Source organism: Monodelphis domestica, chromosome 1 (genome assembly GCF_027887165.1).
Source record: "Monodelphis domestica isolate mMonDom1 chromosome 1, mMonDom1.pri, whole genome shotgun sequence".
NCBI lineage: Eukaryota > Metazoa > Chordata > Mammalia > Didelphimorphia > Didelphidae > Monodelphis > Monodelphis domestica.
This window is the reverse complement of record NC_077227.1, coordinates 434,529,492-434,546,900: the sequence shown is the minus strand read 5'-3', so window position 1 is coordinate 434,546,900 and position 17,409 is coordinate 434,529,492. Positions and strand designations below refer to the sequence as shown.

At 37.3% G+C, this 17,409-nt stretch overlaps 2 protein-coding genes and 1 non-coding gene across 4 annotated transcripts in view; 1 reads left to right on the top strand and 2 right to left on the bottom strand.

Annotated features, from left to right (window-relative positions):
- RHPN2 (rhophilin Rho GTPase binding protein 2) overlaps window positions 1–6,680 on the bottom strand; it is a 113,871-nt gene extending 107,191 nt beyond the window's left edge. Inside the window, exons 1-2 of the mRNA XM_016433452.2 lie at window positions 6,275–6,680; window positions 5,971–6,181 (exon numbers count right to left, since the gene is read on the bottom strand). The gene's annotated coding sequence lies outside the window, so the exon portion shown is untranslated. The remainder of the gene's footprint in view (window positions 1–5,970; window positions 6,182–6,274) is intronic.
- A 40-nt stretch (window positions 6,681–6,720) lies between these two features.
- Window positions 6,721–17,409, top strand: part of GPATCH1 (G-patch domain containing 1) — a 59,020-nt gene continuing 48,331 nt past the window's right edge. For both annotated transcript variants that reach the window (XM_001362467.4, XM_056812203.1), the window contains exons 1-5: window positions 6,721–6,836; window positions 14,094–14,228; window positions 14,717–14,802; window positions 15,064–15,224; window positions 15,337–15,434. In XM_001362467.4, the coding sequence (XP_001362504.2) occupies window positions 6,764–6,836; window positions 14,094–14,228; window positions 14,717–14,802; window positions 15,064–15,224; window positions 15,337–15,434 (553 nt within the window). In that variant the 5' untranslated portion in view covers window positions 6,721–6,763. The remainder of the gene's footprint in view (window positions 6,837–14,093; window positions 14,229–14,716; window positions 14,803–15,063; window positions 15,225–15,336; window positions 15,435–17,409) is intronic.
- On the bottom strand, window positions 16,753–16,856 carry LOC130456627 (U6 spliceosomal RNA). The gene has a single exon (XR_008915696.1). It is a non-coding gene; the product is annotated as a U6 spliceosomal RNA (small nuclear RNA).

Genomic DNA, 17,409 nt, shown 5'->3' with positions numbered 1-17,409 from the left:
ATCCCCATGAGCCTTTGCTCCACTTCCCCAGAATGCCTTGTAATCTCACCTGGGCCGAGATCGAGAAGATATTTAAACAAAGGCTTTTGAAGGGCTCGGCTTTTGGACTTCCGTTTTTGGAGCAGAGGCGTCTCTTCCATGATGTGAGGTTATTTTGTCTAGGCCTCTGGCCTAGGCACATGTTTCTTACTTGTATATTCTTAATCTTTAACTTTAATAAACCTCTAAAAATATATATATTCCTTGCAGAGAGAAACTAATTTCTACCTGCCTCAGTCTCCCCATCTCCCCTAAATTTTAATCTTTACAGTTGGCGAGCCAGCCAGGATTCGAACCTGGAATCTTCTGATTTCTTTTCTGATCTTAAATTCAGTTTTAATATCTAGTACCAAGAAAAAAAAATTTTTTTTGAGCCATATCTCTGTGGCCAAGGTTTTCTACCCTCGCAAAGCTGCTACAGGCTCCGGACCTGCCCCGCCGCTTCCTGCCTGCAACCTGCAGCCCTGATTGTCCTCACCTGGTACCTGGTCCTGGCCTTGACCACCCCCGCAGCCACTCCTGCTCCTGGCCTCTCACCGGCCCGCTGCCGCTGCCTGCCTATTTCTGCGCCCCAGACCCACGAGCACAACCCCAGCCGGCTCATCACCCAGATCCTTGGAGCAGATCGCTCAGGACTCATTGCGACCAGCTGGTAACAGTATTGGCCACGTGGGTGGAGGGGAGAGACCAGAGGGAAAGGAGAACGGGCAATTTTCCCTTAGGCTAAGCCTCCACGTGGCTGGGGGTATTGGCCGCAGGGGTATCAGAGAGGGGAAAGAGAGAAAAGACTAGAGAGAAGAAACAGATCTTTTCAAACAGAAACTTAATAGCAATGGGCTGTTTAAAAGGATTTTTGACTCTTCTGGCAATTTCATTGATTTTGCCTGCCTATCTGGGAGCAGACTCAGCCCAAAGATTCAACTTTAACTTTGGGGAGGAAAATGGGTGGCCCAGCGAACTGGAAGCCAGGCCCAGAGACGGGAGGTCTCTAGTTAAAATCTGGCCTCCGATGCTTCCCAGCTATGGGGCCCTGGACGGATCCCTTGAACCCCGTAGCCTAGCCTTTACTACTCTACCTTCGGACAATAGACATTTAAATGGATAATTAAAAACAAACAAACAAACAAAAAAAAACCAAGGAACTTTGAAGAGACTAAAGGTTATATTCTAAGGCATTTCAGACTCCAATGATTTATAAAAATCTCTGTATTCTATTGCATTTTTTGTTATGGTTTAACTTTGTGATTTTAAGTTCATATATTACTGGATTCAATATTATTCTGTGAACTGAAGGTTGATTGAATTTATTTTGAATGTACTGAGTTTTGAAATTCTGTTGTTTTTCCCCTATAACTGTGTTGAAAAAATATTATTGTGAATAAGCCCATATATGAAAAAACAGCCTTTTTCTATTTTGCTGAGGATAGATGGACTTCAGAACTGGTTATAATTGTATTAACAACCTTTGGAAATTTAATGTGCTAAATACCTCAAATGATTTGATTTTAAGGGTTTTTTAAATATGATTTTGGAATTTTTTTTAACAGTCTGGTTATTTTTGCCTGCCCCTACCACGAGGTAAGGCCCATTCTAGTAGCTGAAGTGAAATGTATTTTATAACCCCCAACCTTCCCACATGCGAATGGAAGTTGGGCAGTTAATTTCAGGGCATTTGTACCCTTGGGAAAAGCCTCCAAAAGGAGCACCCTTTATTTATACTCTTCAGCTCACTACTTTACTTGCACCAGAATGATATATAGATTTCTTGATTATGTTCTAAACCCAAGATGAGTTTTACTTTGTTTAAAAAAAAAATATGTTTATTACCAAGGTTGAAAGATTGCTACGTTTGTAAAAATTGTGACAAATGTCCATCAATTCATAGGTTTTAAAAATGTCATACAGCAACTTATGTGAAATATGAAAGTGTGTTTGTTTGCTATTGTAATTAATTGGGCTATTGAGAATTTTGGGGATTTTGATATCTACATATTTGTCCTACTGTATTTTTAAAAATGAAAAATTGTTAACCTTGTTCAATTCATTTGCCTTCTACTCACAGTGATCATGGCCAGATACAAAGAGGAAATGGATCTCATTTTTTGGTGAGAAAGCCTTGTATTTTATATTTTCTTAACTGACACAGAGTGTCAATGGTTATAAGCTATATTTTTGAATTTTTAAAAGCTCTTTTATTATTATAGTTTTCTTGTATGTGCAATATACTTTTTCAGTTTTTTTTATTATTTTTTCTCTCCTTTTTATATTTGAAGCACATGTCACCAGTATTAAGATTTTCTTTAACCTTTTGATTTTTAAGTTTAAGATACATTTGCTAATGCATGCCCTAAAAAGCTTGTGACTATGAAAATGATTCCACTAATTTATTTAAATAAATTATGGGACTTTGCTTAATGATTCTGTCTGATTCCAGGACAAGAGCTACACACAAGAGCCATTTCATAGGGCCAAAGAAAGGCCAATCTAGGATGGATTGATGCACTTCTAAGCCAATACAAAAGGTCTTGAACCTAGTGTGAAGACTCGAGGTTACTATGTTTAACATGTGTTAAGACATAGGCTTTCCTTGTATCCACACTCACCCTGAAGATACTCACAGACGAGTATCCCTGAAACCTTGGCTCCTATAATCTGGTCCCCTTTTCTGCCTCTCATAGTGTGGTACCTTTCTGTAGTCCTGGCACTGACTGGGTAAATGCATCATTACTTAGATCATTTTGATTGGGCCCTGATTGAAGGACCTGTTATAGATTTATTTTTCTTCTACTTGGAATTTTTACATATAAGACTTTGATAGTCTATATTTTCATCCAGAAATTTTTCTTTTCTTTTGGATTTTCTGATGTTTTTTTTAATATCTCTTGCCAATTGATTCATATACCTCATATCTCATCCATGCATCCCTAACTGATTCTGAATCTTTCAATCACCCACAACACGGGGGAATGTAAAAAAAAAATCATTATTTAAATTGCAAGTTTAAATTCTTTTTGAGAAGAATTTTAGGTAAAGAAGATGCTACTTCCCTGAATTCAGAAACTGAACTGTTGGAGAAGCCACCATGAAGAAGCCTCCAGACCACAAGTTGCACAAAATTGAACTTTGGGTGTGGTTGATTGAACATTTATTTGTATGTATACTTTTATGCCAAAGGGGACTGCCCCCTAACGGCTTTTTGTCAATGTGTTCAGAAATTATTGGTTTTATTCTTTTTTCTCTTATCCTCACACTATTGTAATCTTTTAAGTTGATTTTGTTTTCATGATCCTTTGGAAAAAAATTAATTTTTTTGCAAATGATCACACGGGGGAATGTGAAAAATAGACTCGAATACAGGACTACAATCCCCATGAGCCTTTGCTCCACTTCCCCAGAATGCCTTGTAATCTCACCTGGGCCGAGATCGAGAAGATATTTAAACAAAGGCTTTTGAAGGGCTCGGCTTTTGGACTTCCGTTTTTGGAGCAGAGGCGTCTCTTCCATGATGTGAGGTTATTTTGTCTAGGCCTCTGGCCTAGGCACATGTTTCTTACTTGTATATTCTTAATCTTTAACTTTAATAAACCTCTAAAAAATATATATTCCTTGCAGAGAGAAACTAATTTCTACCTGCCTCAGTCTCCCCATCTCCCCTAAATTTTAATCTTTACAGTGGACAGGTTCTCCACCGCAACAAAACTGTTTGGCCTGACTATCAGCCTCAGCAAAACAGAGGTGCTGTTCCAACCTGCACCAGGGAGGCCAACACAGGGAGGCATTACAATCGATGGCACGCAGCTTTCTAACGTCAACACTTTCAAGTACCTGGGCAGCACCATCGCCAACGACGGGTCCCTAGACCACGAGATTAATGCCAGGATCCAAAAGGCCAGCCAGGCACTAGGGCGGCTGCGCTGCAAAGTCCTCCAACACAGAGGTGTAAGCACTGTGACGAAGCTCAAAGTGTATAACGCAGTGGTCCTCAGCTTGCTGTGAGACATGGACACTGTACCGGAAGCACATGGAACAGCTGGAGCAATTCCACCAATGCTCCCTCCAGTCAATCATGAGGATCCAATGGCAGGACCGAATCACCAACCAGGAAGTCCTCGACAGAGCCAACTCCAGCAGCATCGAAGTCATGGTCCTCAAAACCCAGCTACGATGGTCTGGACACATCATCCACATGGACCCACAGCGAATACCAAGACAGGTATTCTATGGTGAACTGTCAGCTGGACTCCGGAAACAAGGCCGACCAAAGAAAAGATTCAAGGATCAGCTAAAGTCCAACTTGAAGTGGGCTGGTATTACACCAAAGCAACTAGAACTCGCTGTCTCTGTCAGAAGCAGCTGGTGAACCCACATTAACCATGCTGCCACCACCTTTGAAGATGAGCGACGTTGACGTCTTGCCGCTGCGCGTGAACACCGACACCAGGCCACAACTGCACCTCCCGTAACAATTGGCGTCCCATGCCCCATGTGCCACAAACTCTGCACCTCAGCCTTTGGACTTCAAAGCCACATGAGGGTACACCGTAGATGAAACTGCACAAAGACGATAGTCATTCTCTATCACCGAGAGACTACTATATATATATATATTTTTTTTTTTCACTGTCTCCTCTTTGTGCTCCACTAGACTAGGACATAGGAATACAAATAAAAAAAAAGCAATGAAAGAATTCTTACCTCCAAGGATTATTTATTTATTTATTTATTTTTAGTAAATCCTTACCTTCAATTCAAAGATAGAAGAGCAGCAAGGCCTTGGCAATTGAGATCAAACAACTTGTCCAGGATCACAAAGCTAAGAAGTATCTGAGGTCACATTTGAAGTCAAGTACTCCTGGCTCTAGGCCTAGAGCTCTCTCCATTGTGCTACTTAGCTGCCCCTCCAGGGTTACTTTCTTTTTTTTCTTAATTTCTTAATTTATTTATTATCAATTATGTTTTAATAAATGTCCACAAAAGCTTTCTTTTCTTTTCTTTAAAAAATTCTTACCTTCCATTTTAGAATCAATACTATGTATTGGTTGTAAGGCAGAACAATGGTAAGGGCTAGGCAATGGGAGTTAATGACTTGCCCAAGGTCACACAGCTAGAAAGTGTTTGAGGCCACATTTGAACCTAGGATCTCCCTTCTCTAGGCCTGGTTCTTAATACACTGAGCTACTCAGGTGCCCTCACAAGTTTCCTTAAGTTATATGATTGAACTTATCTTCCTTCTTCCCACCCCTTTCCCCTTTGGGTGCTGGTAGGCAATTCAATCTGGGTTATACATGTATTATCATGTAAAACATATTTCCATATTGTTCACTTTTGTAAATGAGTAATCCTATAAAACCAAAACCCCCAAACACAAACCCAAGCAAACAAGTGAAAAATCACATGCTTTCATCTACATTCTGACTCCAACAATTCTTTCTCTGGGGGTGGAGAGCATTCTTTGGCATGAGTCCAGAATTGTTCAAGGATTACTTTCTAACATGGGAAACAAGTAAATATATAAGTACATACAAAGTAAATATAAAAAGAATCAATACAATAATTTCAAAGTAGTTAAATCCAAGGTAGAGGAGAACATTAGCAGTTGGGAGGATCAGGAAAGGTTTAATGATATAATGTGGCGCTTGAGATGAGTCTTTATAGAAAGGAGATAATGAAGGAGTACATTTCAGACATGTGTGTGTGTGCACATGTGTATGTTGGGGAAAAGTAATTTTCAATGAGGCTTGAAAGATATGCAGGGGTGTGTTGGTAAATGTTTAACAACTAGCTATGCTTATGGGTAATTATGCATGACTTTAAAGTCTAATCTGTATTATTAACATTGTTTCCTTCATTTTTTTGTCTAGATAATTCACAAAACAATAAATTAAACCCTGATTTCTAGTGTTTATCTATTTCTCAGTTGTAAAAGCTTACCTTAAAAATTTAACATTTGGCTCTTCTAAAGTTGATTCTAGTACACTCACTCTATGGTATGTTTGAGGAAGGCTAGCACTTCTGGTTCAAGGGTCTGTTGAGCCCCTTTCAGGGGTACTTTCCTCCTTTGGGGTGTACCTGCCACTCAACTTTCACCTGTGGTTCCAAGAAGCTGTAGCATGCTCATTGGTCACACCTCCGCAGACCATACCTGTAGATAGGTTAAAGTGGGTTGAGGGTAACAGACAAGCCTCAAACCCATCAGTGAGTTGAGAAATACCTAGCCCAGCCCCTGAAAACATACCTTAGTGGAATGAGAATGGGAACAATTTGTTCTATTAGCATTAATAAACGGAAATTAACTGGTATCTAATAAGTACTCAATAAATGCTTGTTGGTTGGAAGAGTATTTGCCCCAAAGTCACAAAGCTAGTCCTGTGGAAGAACTAGAACTAGAACTCAGGTCAATAACTCAGTCTCTTGCACCATGCCAATTTTGGAGACTAAAAGAGTGAGACCCAGTTGGTCAACTTTGGCTTCTCAAAAGATCTTCAAAATGACGCAAACACAAAACCTATGTTCTGCAACTGAAGATTCTCGACTCAACTGGAGCTCCTCTGCCGTGGTAACAAGGCTCCCAGGGAGCGTAGTACGTGATTACTTTGAAGCTGCTTCTAATAAAGACAACTAACCTAGTAAACTGAGAAAAGAGAAAAACGGTAAGAAAAGTGAGAGTTTTGGACCTCAGAGGCTACCGTAGGTGGGGTGGCGGGGCGGAGTCCGAGTGAGCAAGATGGCGGCCCGCGGCAGTGACAGCGAAGATGATCTAGTCACCTACGGGACCGGCCTTGAGCCCCTGGAAGAAGGTATCTAGGATGGAGTGGGGCACAGTTTCGTCAGTGGAAAAGGGGCGAGGAGTAGGGTTTAGGCCCCTTCTCTTTTGGGGTCCTGGGCGGGAGTGAGACTAGGCGAGCGAAAGAACGAGAACGAGAATGAGAGAGGGAGGGGATAAAGGGCGCGTAGTGTCCCCCGGAAGTCCTGCGACCCCTGGCGAAGGGCGGGGGGGGTCGCTCATAAAGGCGGCGTGTGAGGTTGTGAACATACACCTTTTTGGATCAGGGTGAGCCTATAGTTCTTTTATCTCAGGCAGGCCTGGCCCCCGTTGCGTTTGAGTTTTAAGTTTGTACAAATGGATGGACTCCTAGGTCGGAAGACTGGATTCCAAGGTTTTTTGGTTTTTTTGTATTTTTGTTTAATTCCCTTGGGGAAAGCTGCCTTTAGTCTTAGTGAGTACAGTTTTTACTTTTAACAGCCTAAAGCTGCATGCAGTGGCACATTCCGTTTATGGCATTGTTTATTTGGGACTCTGAATTTTAAAATTGCAATAAGAAATATTTAGTTTCCTGACCAATTACTTATCCTCTCATCTGCCTCAGCCTTCTATTTCTACGAGGACTTATTTGGATTAGACATAGATAGATTGATCCGGGAAATTAACAGCACTAACATTCCTGATACTCCAGCTGCTATTCTGTGATAGAGGTCTGCAGATTAATACTAAGTATATAGATTAGACAGTGGTGCAGGGGATAGATTGGGTAATCTGGCCTCAGACACTTCCTAGTTGTGTGACTGGACAAATCACTTAATCCTGTTTGCCTTAGTTTCCTCATTTGTAAAATAATCTGGAGAAGGAAATGGCAAATCACTCCAGTATCTTTGCCAAGAAAACCCTAAATAGAATCACAGTCAGACATAGAAATGACTGAACAACAAAAATATAGTTGACAGGCCCTGGAGTTTCTATCCCAACAGAGATGAGACACAAGCATTTATTAATTGAGACTACTACTGGTACTAGTCCTACTAGTGTCTAGTACTGCTACCACTATTACTGCAGCTACTACTACTAGATTGTAGACTATTTGAAAATGTTATCAACCTTATCAGATATTCTTGTTCCCTATGTAGTGCATAGGGCTGTACTGGTCACATAAAGGTATGGGAGGTGTTCAGGAAGGACTCACACTTCTAGTGTGAGGGCTTGCCAACCCTATTCAAGGGGCTGCTCACTTACTTTTGATAGCCACCTTTCATCCAGTTCTCCTCTGGTGCCCCATGGAGCTGTAGTGTGCACATTGGCCACACCTTGGTATAATGGTTTCTGATGGGCTAAACTAGATTGAGGATAACTGATAGTTCTCAAACTATTGGTGAGATAAGGAGAACGTCTACCCCAAGCATTATGAAAACTTCCCCCAGTGGAATGGTTGGATGAGAACTATTTGTTCCACCAAGTCACGAAGATGGCTAAAGCAGGTACTCTAGGTCACATAGAGCCTTGTCAGACATGGAAGATGCTAAGGTCATCCACTGCATCCTAGGCCATCTCCAATAAACTTGACTTGTCTTGCCATTGGATTTCCACCACTGGAGGAATATGAGGCTGAGGACTTTGGGTAACTGTCTCACTTGAATCCAATTCATATCTAAGTGAAGACATTACTCTTTGATGTCTTTGGTCCTTTTTAAAAACAGATGAACATTGGGCAGCTAGTTTGCTCTGTGGATTGAGAGCCAGACCTAGAGATGGGAGGTCCTGGGTTAAAATCTGGTATCAGACAGTTCCTAACTGTGTGACCCTGGGCAAGTCATTTAACTTCCATTATTTAACCTTTACAACTCTTCTGTCTTGGAACTAATACCTAGTACTGATTCTAAGCCAGAATGTAAGGGTTTAAAAAACAAACAAAAAACAGGTGAACAATTGGTCATATAATACATGCTACTTATTGAACTAAATCATAAAACAAACCAAAAACCCCCAAGAAACAAATCCAACCAAGTATAGTATTAACTGAATACTGAACTGCACACTTGAATAAAATGGTGAACTCCAAAATTTTAATTTCTTACTCAATGGTAAGATCTCACCTATATCCTGGGGGCTGGGATAGGGGGAAAGTTCAATAGGCAGTGCTAATAGTAGTTATTTTTCATTTTACATTAATTCACGCTCAATATTTTGGCCAACTTATTCTTCCCCTAACTTGACCTTCCATCTCGTGCTTTTGTGTTTATTGTACCTAGAATGAATTTTCTCTTCTGCTTTCTCCTCCTCTTCCTTTCTTTCTTCCTTCTCCCCCTTACATGTATCTAGTGCTTACTGTGTGTCAGGCACTGTGCTAAATGCTGAGGATACAAAAAAAGGCAAAACAAACAAACAAACCAAAAAGAAAGACATTCCTTGCTCTCAAGTAGCTCATAGCCTAATGAGGGAAACAACAGATTAGTTAGTGGTAGTCTCTCAGTGACTGAGAACAGATGAAACATGATAAATACTTGAGAAAAAAAATTTTTAAACTTTTAGAGTAAATGAATTCAGGTTGTCTCCAAACTGAATTGTATAAGAAGCAGCCAAGTTGCTCAGGGGATTGAGAGCCAGGCCTGGAGTTGGGAGGTCCTCTTGGTTCAAATGTGACTTCAGACACTTCTATCAGTGTGACCCTGGGCAAGTCATTTAATTCCATTTGCCTAGCCCTTATCAGTCTTCTGCCTTGGAACCAAAACTCAGTCAGTATCAATTCTAAGGCAGAGAGAAAGGGTTTAAGAAGCAAAACAAAAGTGAATTGCATGTTTAAGTTTATTGTTTGCTTTTGTTCACACTACTGCTATCTAAATCATAGTTTCTCTTTATGAAGACAGCCTATTATATCTTTTTTTTTATTCTGGTATGAAACCTGTGAAGTTTACCATTGAATAAGAAATAAGAAATAAAAAATTTGCAGTTCTCAAGTTTTATTTAAGGGTACAGTTCAGTATTCAATTAATGGTGGTTGTTTTTTTTGGGAGGAGGGTTTTTATTTTTATGATTTATTTTAACAAGTAGTGTGTCTTATGTAACCAGTATTGTCCCATGCATTGTGTATGAAACAAAGAATATTTGATAAGGTTGTAATATACATTCAAAATGTTTACAGTCTAGTGTAGAAGGACATAAAATCCTAGTTTTAGATGTCAAAAATATACACAAAAATGCTATGAGGTAACTTCTCTTAGGAACAGAAACAAATAATTATGAAGTAGAGTAATCTGGAAAGGCATCTTCCCTCTGGGTTCAGTATTATCTTGATATGCACATGACTTCCAAATCTACATATCTAACTATCTTGTCTTTTCTCACCTTTAGAGCCAAGTCACTAAAGCTTGGTGGGTAGTCTACCCAGTTAATCTTATAGGTACCTTGTTAAACTCAGCATGTCCAGAATTCACTATCTTTCCATCTATCCTCAACTTTTCTCAAAATTTCCTCATTTCTTTTTAGGTCACCACCCTACTTCTAGTCACCCAGGTTCAAATCCTTGATATCACTCAACTCATTGCTCTCCCATTTGATCCATATTTAATTAATAACTAACTCTTGGCCATTCTACTTCTTCAACATCTCTCTTAGCTCATGTGGCCACCATTCTAGTTAGGTCCCTATCACCTCTTGCTTGTATTGTTGAAATTGTCTCCTAATTGGTCCATGTTTCTGGTCTCCTCTCCAATCTAACATTGTTGCCAAAATAATCTTTCTAAAATAACTACCCTTCTGAAGAATCTTTTTTAGTTCTATATTGCCTCTAGGATAAAACAAACTCTTTAGCTTGGTTATTTAAAATGGCTCAAGCCTTCCTTTCAAGATTTATTTTATATTACTTCTCTTTACACTCGATGTTCTGACCAAATAGGTCTACTTGTTCTTCCCCCAACTTGGCCTTCCATCCCTAGTTTTCATGCTTTTGTATTTGTTCTGCCTGGAGTACATTTTTCTCTTTATTTCTGCCTCTGAAAATCCTTAACTCCCTTTAAGACTTAGCTCAGTTTCTATCACATGAAAAATGGGAATCCTTTTCTGGTTCTTCTAGTTGTTGGTCCTTCCTGTCTTGTATTTGCTTTGTAAATATCATATCCTCTCAGTTAAAAGTAAGCCACTTAAAGGAGAGATTGTTTTTAGGTTTATCTTTCTACTCCCAGCACATACCTCAGTGTATTAGACATTATAAGCACTTAATAAATAATGTTTATGTGATTAGATTAGATTAAAGTTATATAAAACTTGAATAGGCAGAGAGCAGGGCATTTGGAACATGAAGAGTAACATTATTGTACTTTAATATATTTAAGTGCTCATGTAATCTTTTTTATTTATAGGCCCTAATTTGCTTGTTCATCAAGTATGGAAGGTGACGTAAGCAACTGAAGTATTTGCTTTATATGCTTCTTATCCTTTCTTTCATGTGTGACTGGGAAAATCTTATAGGAAATGGGACTTTTTGGTCCTATCCTTGATATTAACTTGGGAAACATATTTGTAGTCTTAGTTCCTTTCTGGACTAGAAACGGTCATATGACTTAATTGCTTCAGAAGTTTGAAGATTAATTAGTATTTTCCAAACACTTTGATGTTTAAAAGTACTAGAAGCATTACATAAAGTAATAATATGCCAGAAAGATAACTATTTTTATTCCCAGCTTTGAAGTTTTAGGGACAGGTTAGATGAACACAGCTAGATGAAGCAACTAAACTTTGATAAACATCTACTGGTAAGAATTAATCTTAAACCTAGAGGCAATTGCTAAACTGTCATCATAGGGATAGGAGGGAGCACTAACATTCATTACCTTTCCTTTTAGACTTTCTCTTTTCTTTTGTTTTCCAAAACAAAAGCTAGGTGGTTCAGTGGGTAGAGTGCCAGGCCTGGAGTCAGGAAGACTTGAGTTCAAATATGGCCTCAGAAACTTTCTAGTTATGTAACCCAGGACAAGTCACATAATCCTGTTTGCTTCAGTTTCCTCATATGTAAAATGAGCTGGAGAAGGAAATTGTAATCTACTCTATTATCTTTGCTAAAGAAACCTCAAATGAAATCATAAAGTTAGACATGACTGAAATGACTGAACTTTTTCTATTTAATATTCATACCTAGCATTCATATAGCACTTCAAGTTTATAAAGTGCTTTACATATGCTATCTCCTTTGATCTTCACAAAAATCCTGTAAAATAGGAACCCTCATTAGATTAATTTTTCAGATCAGGAAACTGAAAGAGGTTGATTGATTTGCCCATGGGAAACAGAATTAAGTGTCTGAGATAGAATTTGAACTCAGGCCAGGCCTTCTTGACTATAAGTTCAGTACTGTATCTTATTTGATATTCATTTTGTATTTTTCTCTAAAAACTTTCTTTTTGTACCACTGACAGCTGATTCAGGGATGACTCCTCTTTCAGAAACTAGTTTTCTGTCAAAATATAATCAGTTTGCTTTTGGGAGATAATATTATTTCATGTTTACCTTGTCTAGTGCTTCCTTTCTGTTTTCTTGAAGAAGGTATTTAGGGGATACTAGCATTTGACTTCTTTAATTTCTAATCCCGAATCATGTTTTCAACATAGTTTTCTCCATCTTTCCCCATCTTGTGCTCAACTTTGAATTGAAATTACTGAGTATTAAAGTCTGTGTTGACTTGATTTGGGTATCTGATCAGTTTCCTTGTAGACTATCTCCACTATTCCATCTCCTATAACAAACATTGCTATAAAACTGCAGTTATCTGAATGGTGGCATTTTTACTTAGACTTATAAGTGTTGCAATGCCAGATGACCCAAATAACCTAAGAAATCCCTTTTCTTTTTGCCTTAGAGCTAAAACCATGTAATCAAGTCCACTGACTTTTTTGCCTCTCCAAAGGGAACCTGTTCTTTGACTGCAACTTTCTTTTATTTTCTGGTTTCATTTATCTCAAAAAAATTAATAGTAATTTCTTCCAAAAATATATTCTTTGGTTATTGGACAGAGAGAGTTGACATTTAGAATATGAGCAGTTATGTTAATGTTTCTAAATAGTTTGGAACTGTGGAATTCTTAGTATCTTTGTCTTCTTTCTCTACCACTATCTAAAGGCTTTTTAAAAGTTACTCTTTATTTTTTGAATTTTTGTAACTAAAGAATCTTTTACCTAAATACCATTCCACAATGGCGAACTTTTTTTGTACCTAACAAGATTGGTTTTTGGATAGTGTTACCAGGACCCTAATCTTTAAAGACAATTCTTATTTTAAGCAAACTCACATGGAGAATTTTGAACTTCTGGAATCGATAAAAAAGGGATTGATTTATTTTGCAGCATTGAAAACTGCTTAACTTCAGATTTGGCTATTATATGTAGAGAGGCAGTGTTGTAGCATAGTAAATGGGACATTGGACTTGGAGACAGGGAGACCAGAGTTCAACTTTAGCTTCAGATACTTAAGAGCTGTGTGATGCCTGAGGTTACTCAGCAGTTAAATAAGGGGGTTATACTTGATAGTCTTTAAAGTCCCTTCCATATGTCAGTCTATGATTTTATGTTAGATAGTCCCTGCCAGTTGTGCGACTTTAGTCTACTTCTTTTGGATATTCTGTGTACTTTGAACAAAAGTGAAAGAAAAGAGCCTAAAGACTACCCACAGTGCCTGGACTCATTAGGTCTTCAAGAACAAAAGGATGTCATTGTGATCTAAAAAATGGAGCAGTAGCAGGGAGGTGATGAGATAATTGGAGAGTTACAAAAGTGCTGCAAAGCTGAAAATACTAGTACTGTAAAATAAATACAATGATAAAATGGAACATGTTATGAGCACGTCCATCATCTTTACCCTTTCTTCACCAAAAGATGGCAATTTGGTTTTCTGGAGTTTTTCTTCCTATATAATAAACTTACAAGTTTATATAATAAACTTAATTGGAATTAGGATTTGTTTTATTTTATTATTTATGTTCCCAGAGCCTAGAACATTGCATGGTATGTACTTAATGTTTTTTGATTGATATTTAACTTTTCTAGAACATAAATTCTCTAATTTGTAGGATATATATGTGTGTGTATATAAATCTTTTCCAGTAGAGAAGTTTGAGGAAATGAATTCCAAAGAATTGTAGGAGAGGTAACTTGTTACTTTTGGTATATTATTATCTTCTGAAAGCATGGAATAAATTTAGGCTTATTTTGTTTTGAGAAGAAACATTTTCTTTAAATTATTTTTCTTTTCCCTTCTTTCTGTGTGTGTGTGTGTGTGTGTGTGTGTGTCTTAAAAGGTGAAAGACCAAAGAAACCACTTCCCATTCAGGATCAGACAGTTAGAGATGAAAAAGGACGATACAAACGGTTTCATGGAGCCTTTAGTGGAGGTTTCTCTGCTGGATATTTCAATACTGTTGGCTCAAAAGAGGGTAAGGCTTTTTTGCTTGTGGATACAACATTTTCAGCTATGTGAATATCATATAACATGTCTTTTTTTTTAAACTTCTATTTTAAGTTTTTTTTAAACTACTTCCATAGTTTTAAAAATGTGTTTGAATGGTAAGTATATCTATAGAGGGAACTTATTTTGCTTTTCCTCTTTGTTTATAAATCATATTTGAAATGACTTCATTTAAAGAGGCATGATGATGATCTAGGGGAAGGAGTGAAAAATGTGGGTTTGACTCCTGGCTTTAACATTAATGATTCTGCGACTTTGGGTAAGTCACATAACTTCTTTGGGTCTTCATTTCTCTGTCTTAGAAAATGGGGGCTAATGTTTACTACACTTATTTTATGAGGAAAGCTCTTTGTAAAGTTGCTGCATAATTGTAAGTTACATATTATTAGTATTTCTTTTTTGCTGTTAAGTTTAGATAAATTTTTTTGGTAAAAATTTTAACTTTTATTTTTCAAGGATGGACACCCTCTACCTTTATATCTTCAAGGCAAAACAGAGCAGAGAAAGCTGTTCTTCGTCCAGAAGATTTTATGGATGAAGAGGTAAGTTTACAAAACTGTAATTGCTAGGTAGTCTTAACTAAATGTGTACTCTGGGTTACATTCTGCATAGTTCAAAATAATATACTTCCTTTTTTCAAGAATTTTAAAGATAAATAAGTGGTTTCTATTAGATGTATGTATTCATTGAGTTTTTGTATCTCAAATTATATTTAGTCCTTAAATTTCATCTTAAAACCTCATTACTTTGTAGAACTCGTCTGTTTCTAGTTCAATACCAAAACAGAGTTGTTTTTTTTTAAGGATCTTAGTGAATTTGGGATCGCACCTAAGGCAATTGTAACCACAGATGAGTTTGCTTCTAAAACCAAAGATAGAATTAGAGAAAAGGCCAGACAGTTGGCTGCTGCTGTTGCACCTATTCCTGGAGCTACTTTACTAGATGACCTCATAGCACCAGCAAAGTGAGTAGAGATTTTCAAATAATATTTACTTCTTATTGTAGCACTTCTGTCTTTATATTTTGTCTACAGAATTTATATATTTGTCACCATGTAGTATTTATTTTCCTTTTAGATTATCCATTGGTTTTGAATTGTTAAGAAAAATGGGTTGGAAAGAAGGACAAGGAGTTGGTCCTCGAGTAAAGAGAAAGCCACGAAGGCAAAAACCTGGTGTGTATGTTTAATGTTAAGTTCAAGCCTCTAGGGTGTTCCAATCAGCTAATAATACCTTTCAGAGGAGTTAGAGATGTAACTAATAAGGTTGAGGTTCTATCCCTTTCTAGTCCTTACTGTATTATGGCCACATACTGACTCTAAAGGTGGCCCTCCATTTCTCCAAACACACATCCTTATTCGTTGATGAAACAGTCCTCAGTCCTGGATCACCTTGGGGGCCCCTCTCTCTTTCTCTCCCACATCTTCAGAATGCCATTGAAGGAAGATAAAACTACGTAGAAGTGACTCATTAGAATTTCATGCTGTCAGTCTTTCTTTCACTCAGTATAGTTCCTCAGCCCCTTTAATTCATCTTTTATTGACAGACTTGCTATCAAACTTCCTACACTAGCTGCTCTTTTTTGTTTTTGATTTCTTGTTTCTCTCATGCCCTTATTCTTGGCTCCTTTACAGAGAACAACAATTGAGACCATTCATCGCAAACTCCTTATTATCCCTGTTCTTCACCTCAGTTTTTCCTCCAGCCTCATTATCTCATTTATTTTCTTAGTCAAATTCTCTAGTTCCAGGGGATGAATATTTTTCTCTTTTTTTATAAACTAATGCTCTTACTTGTAATAGATCCCAACTCCCGTTTTCCCTTGAATCTTTTTTCATTTTCCTCTTTTTGTCATGTTGACCAATCTGATAGGTGTGAGGTGATATCTTAGAGTTGTTTTAATTTGTATTTCTATAATTCAGTGATTTTTTTAATAGTCATTTTTTCATGTGACTATAGATGGCTTTGATTTCTTCATCTAAAAACTGCCTGTTTGTATCCTTTGACCATTTATCAATGGGAGAATGACTTATATTTTTATATATTTGTCTTAGTTCTCTATGTATTTGAGAAATAAGACCTTTATCAGAGATACCTGCTCTAGAAATTTTTCCCTATCATACTGCTTCTGTCTAATCTTGATTACTTTGGTTTTGTGTGTATATAAACTTTTTAATTGAATATAATAAAAATTATCCATTTTTTTCTTATAATGCTTTCTATTTCTTCTTTGGTCTTAAATTCTTCCCATATTCATGGATATGACAGGTAAACTATTCCATGCTCCCCTAATTTGTTTATGGTTCACCCTTTATATTTAAATCATGTTGATTAAACCCATGTTGATTTTATGTTAGCATATGGTGTAAATGTTGATCTATTCCTACACTCTATCATATCATTCTCCAATTTTACCAGCAGTTTTTGTCAAATAGTGTTTCTCCTGGATTAATCTTATAATTATCCTCTATGATTCCTAGAATATCTCTTTTTTAAAATATAGAATGTTTTATAAATTTGTATGTTATCCTTGCATAGGGGCCATGCTAATCTCTGTATTATTCCATTTTTAGTACATGTGATGCTGAAGTGAGCACTCTTTATGCTTTCTTTTGCCATGGAATATTTTCACTTCTATCTTCACAAATGTTCAGCTCTCATATCCTTATATTGAAAAATTATTTAGTCTTTCTACTTCATTTTACTTGCTTTATAGCTATTAACTCAATTTCCTATTTATTCATTCACTTAATTCCCTATAATTTGGCTTCTACCTTAAGTATTCTACTAAAACTATTTTGTTAAAAGTTGCCATTGACCACTTTCCTTCCACATTTAATAGTTTTGCTTTTTTTCTTCTGATTTTCCATCTAGCATTTGACATGGCTATGGACTTTATAAAACTCACTTTCCTTAGGATTAAATTTCCCTAATTCTACCTTTATGAACACCCTGGCTTCCCTGCTTTTTGTTTCCTAATTCAGTTTCTCATTAGAGTTAATTATCTGTACCTTTCATATTCTCTGCTAGATTAGAAATTCCTCAAGGGAAAGGATTATGCCATATTTCATCTTTATATTCCTAGGTTCTAACCCAGAGCTTCAGATACACAAGAAATTTAACAAAATTTTATTAAATTATATTTTAGTG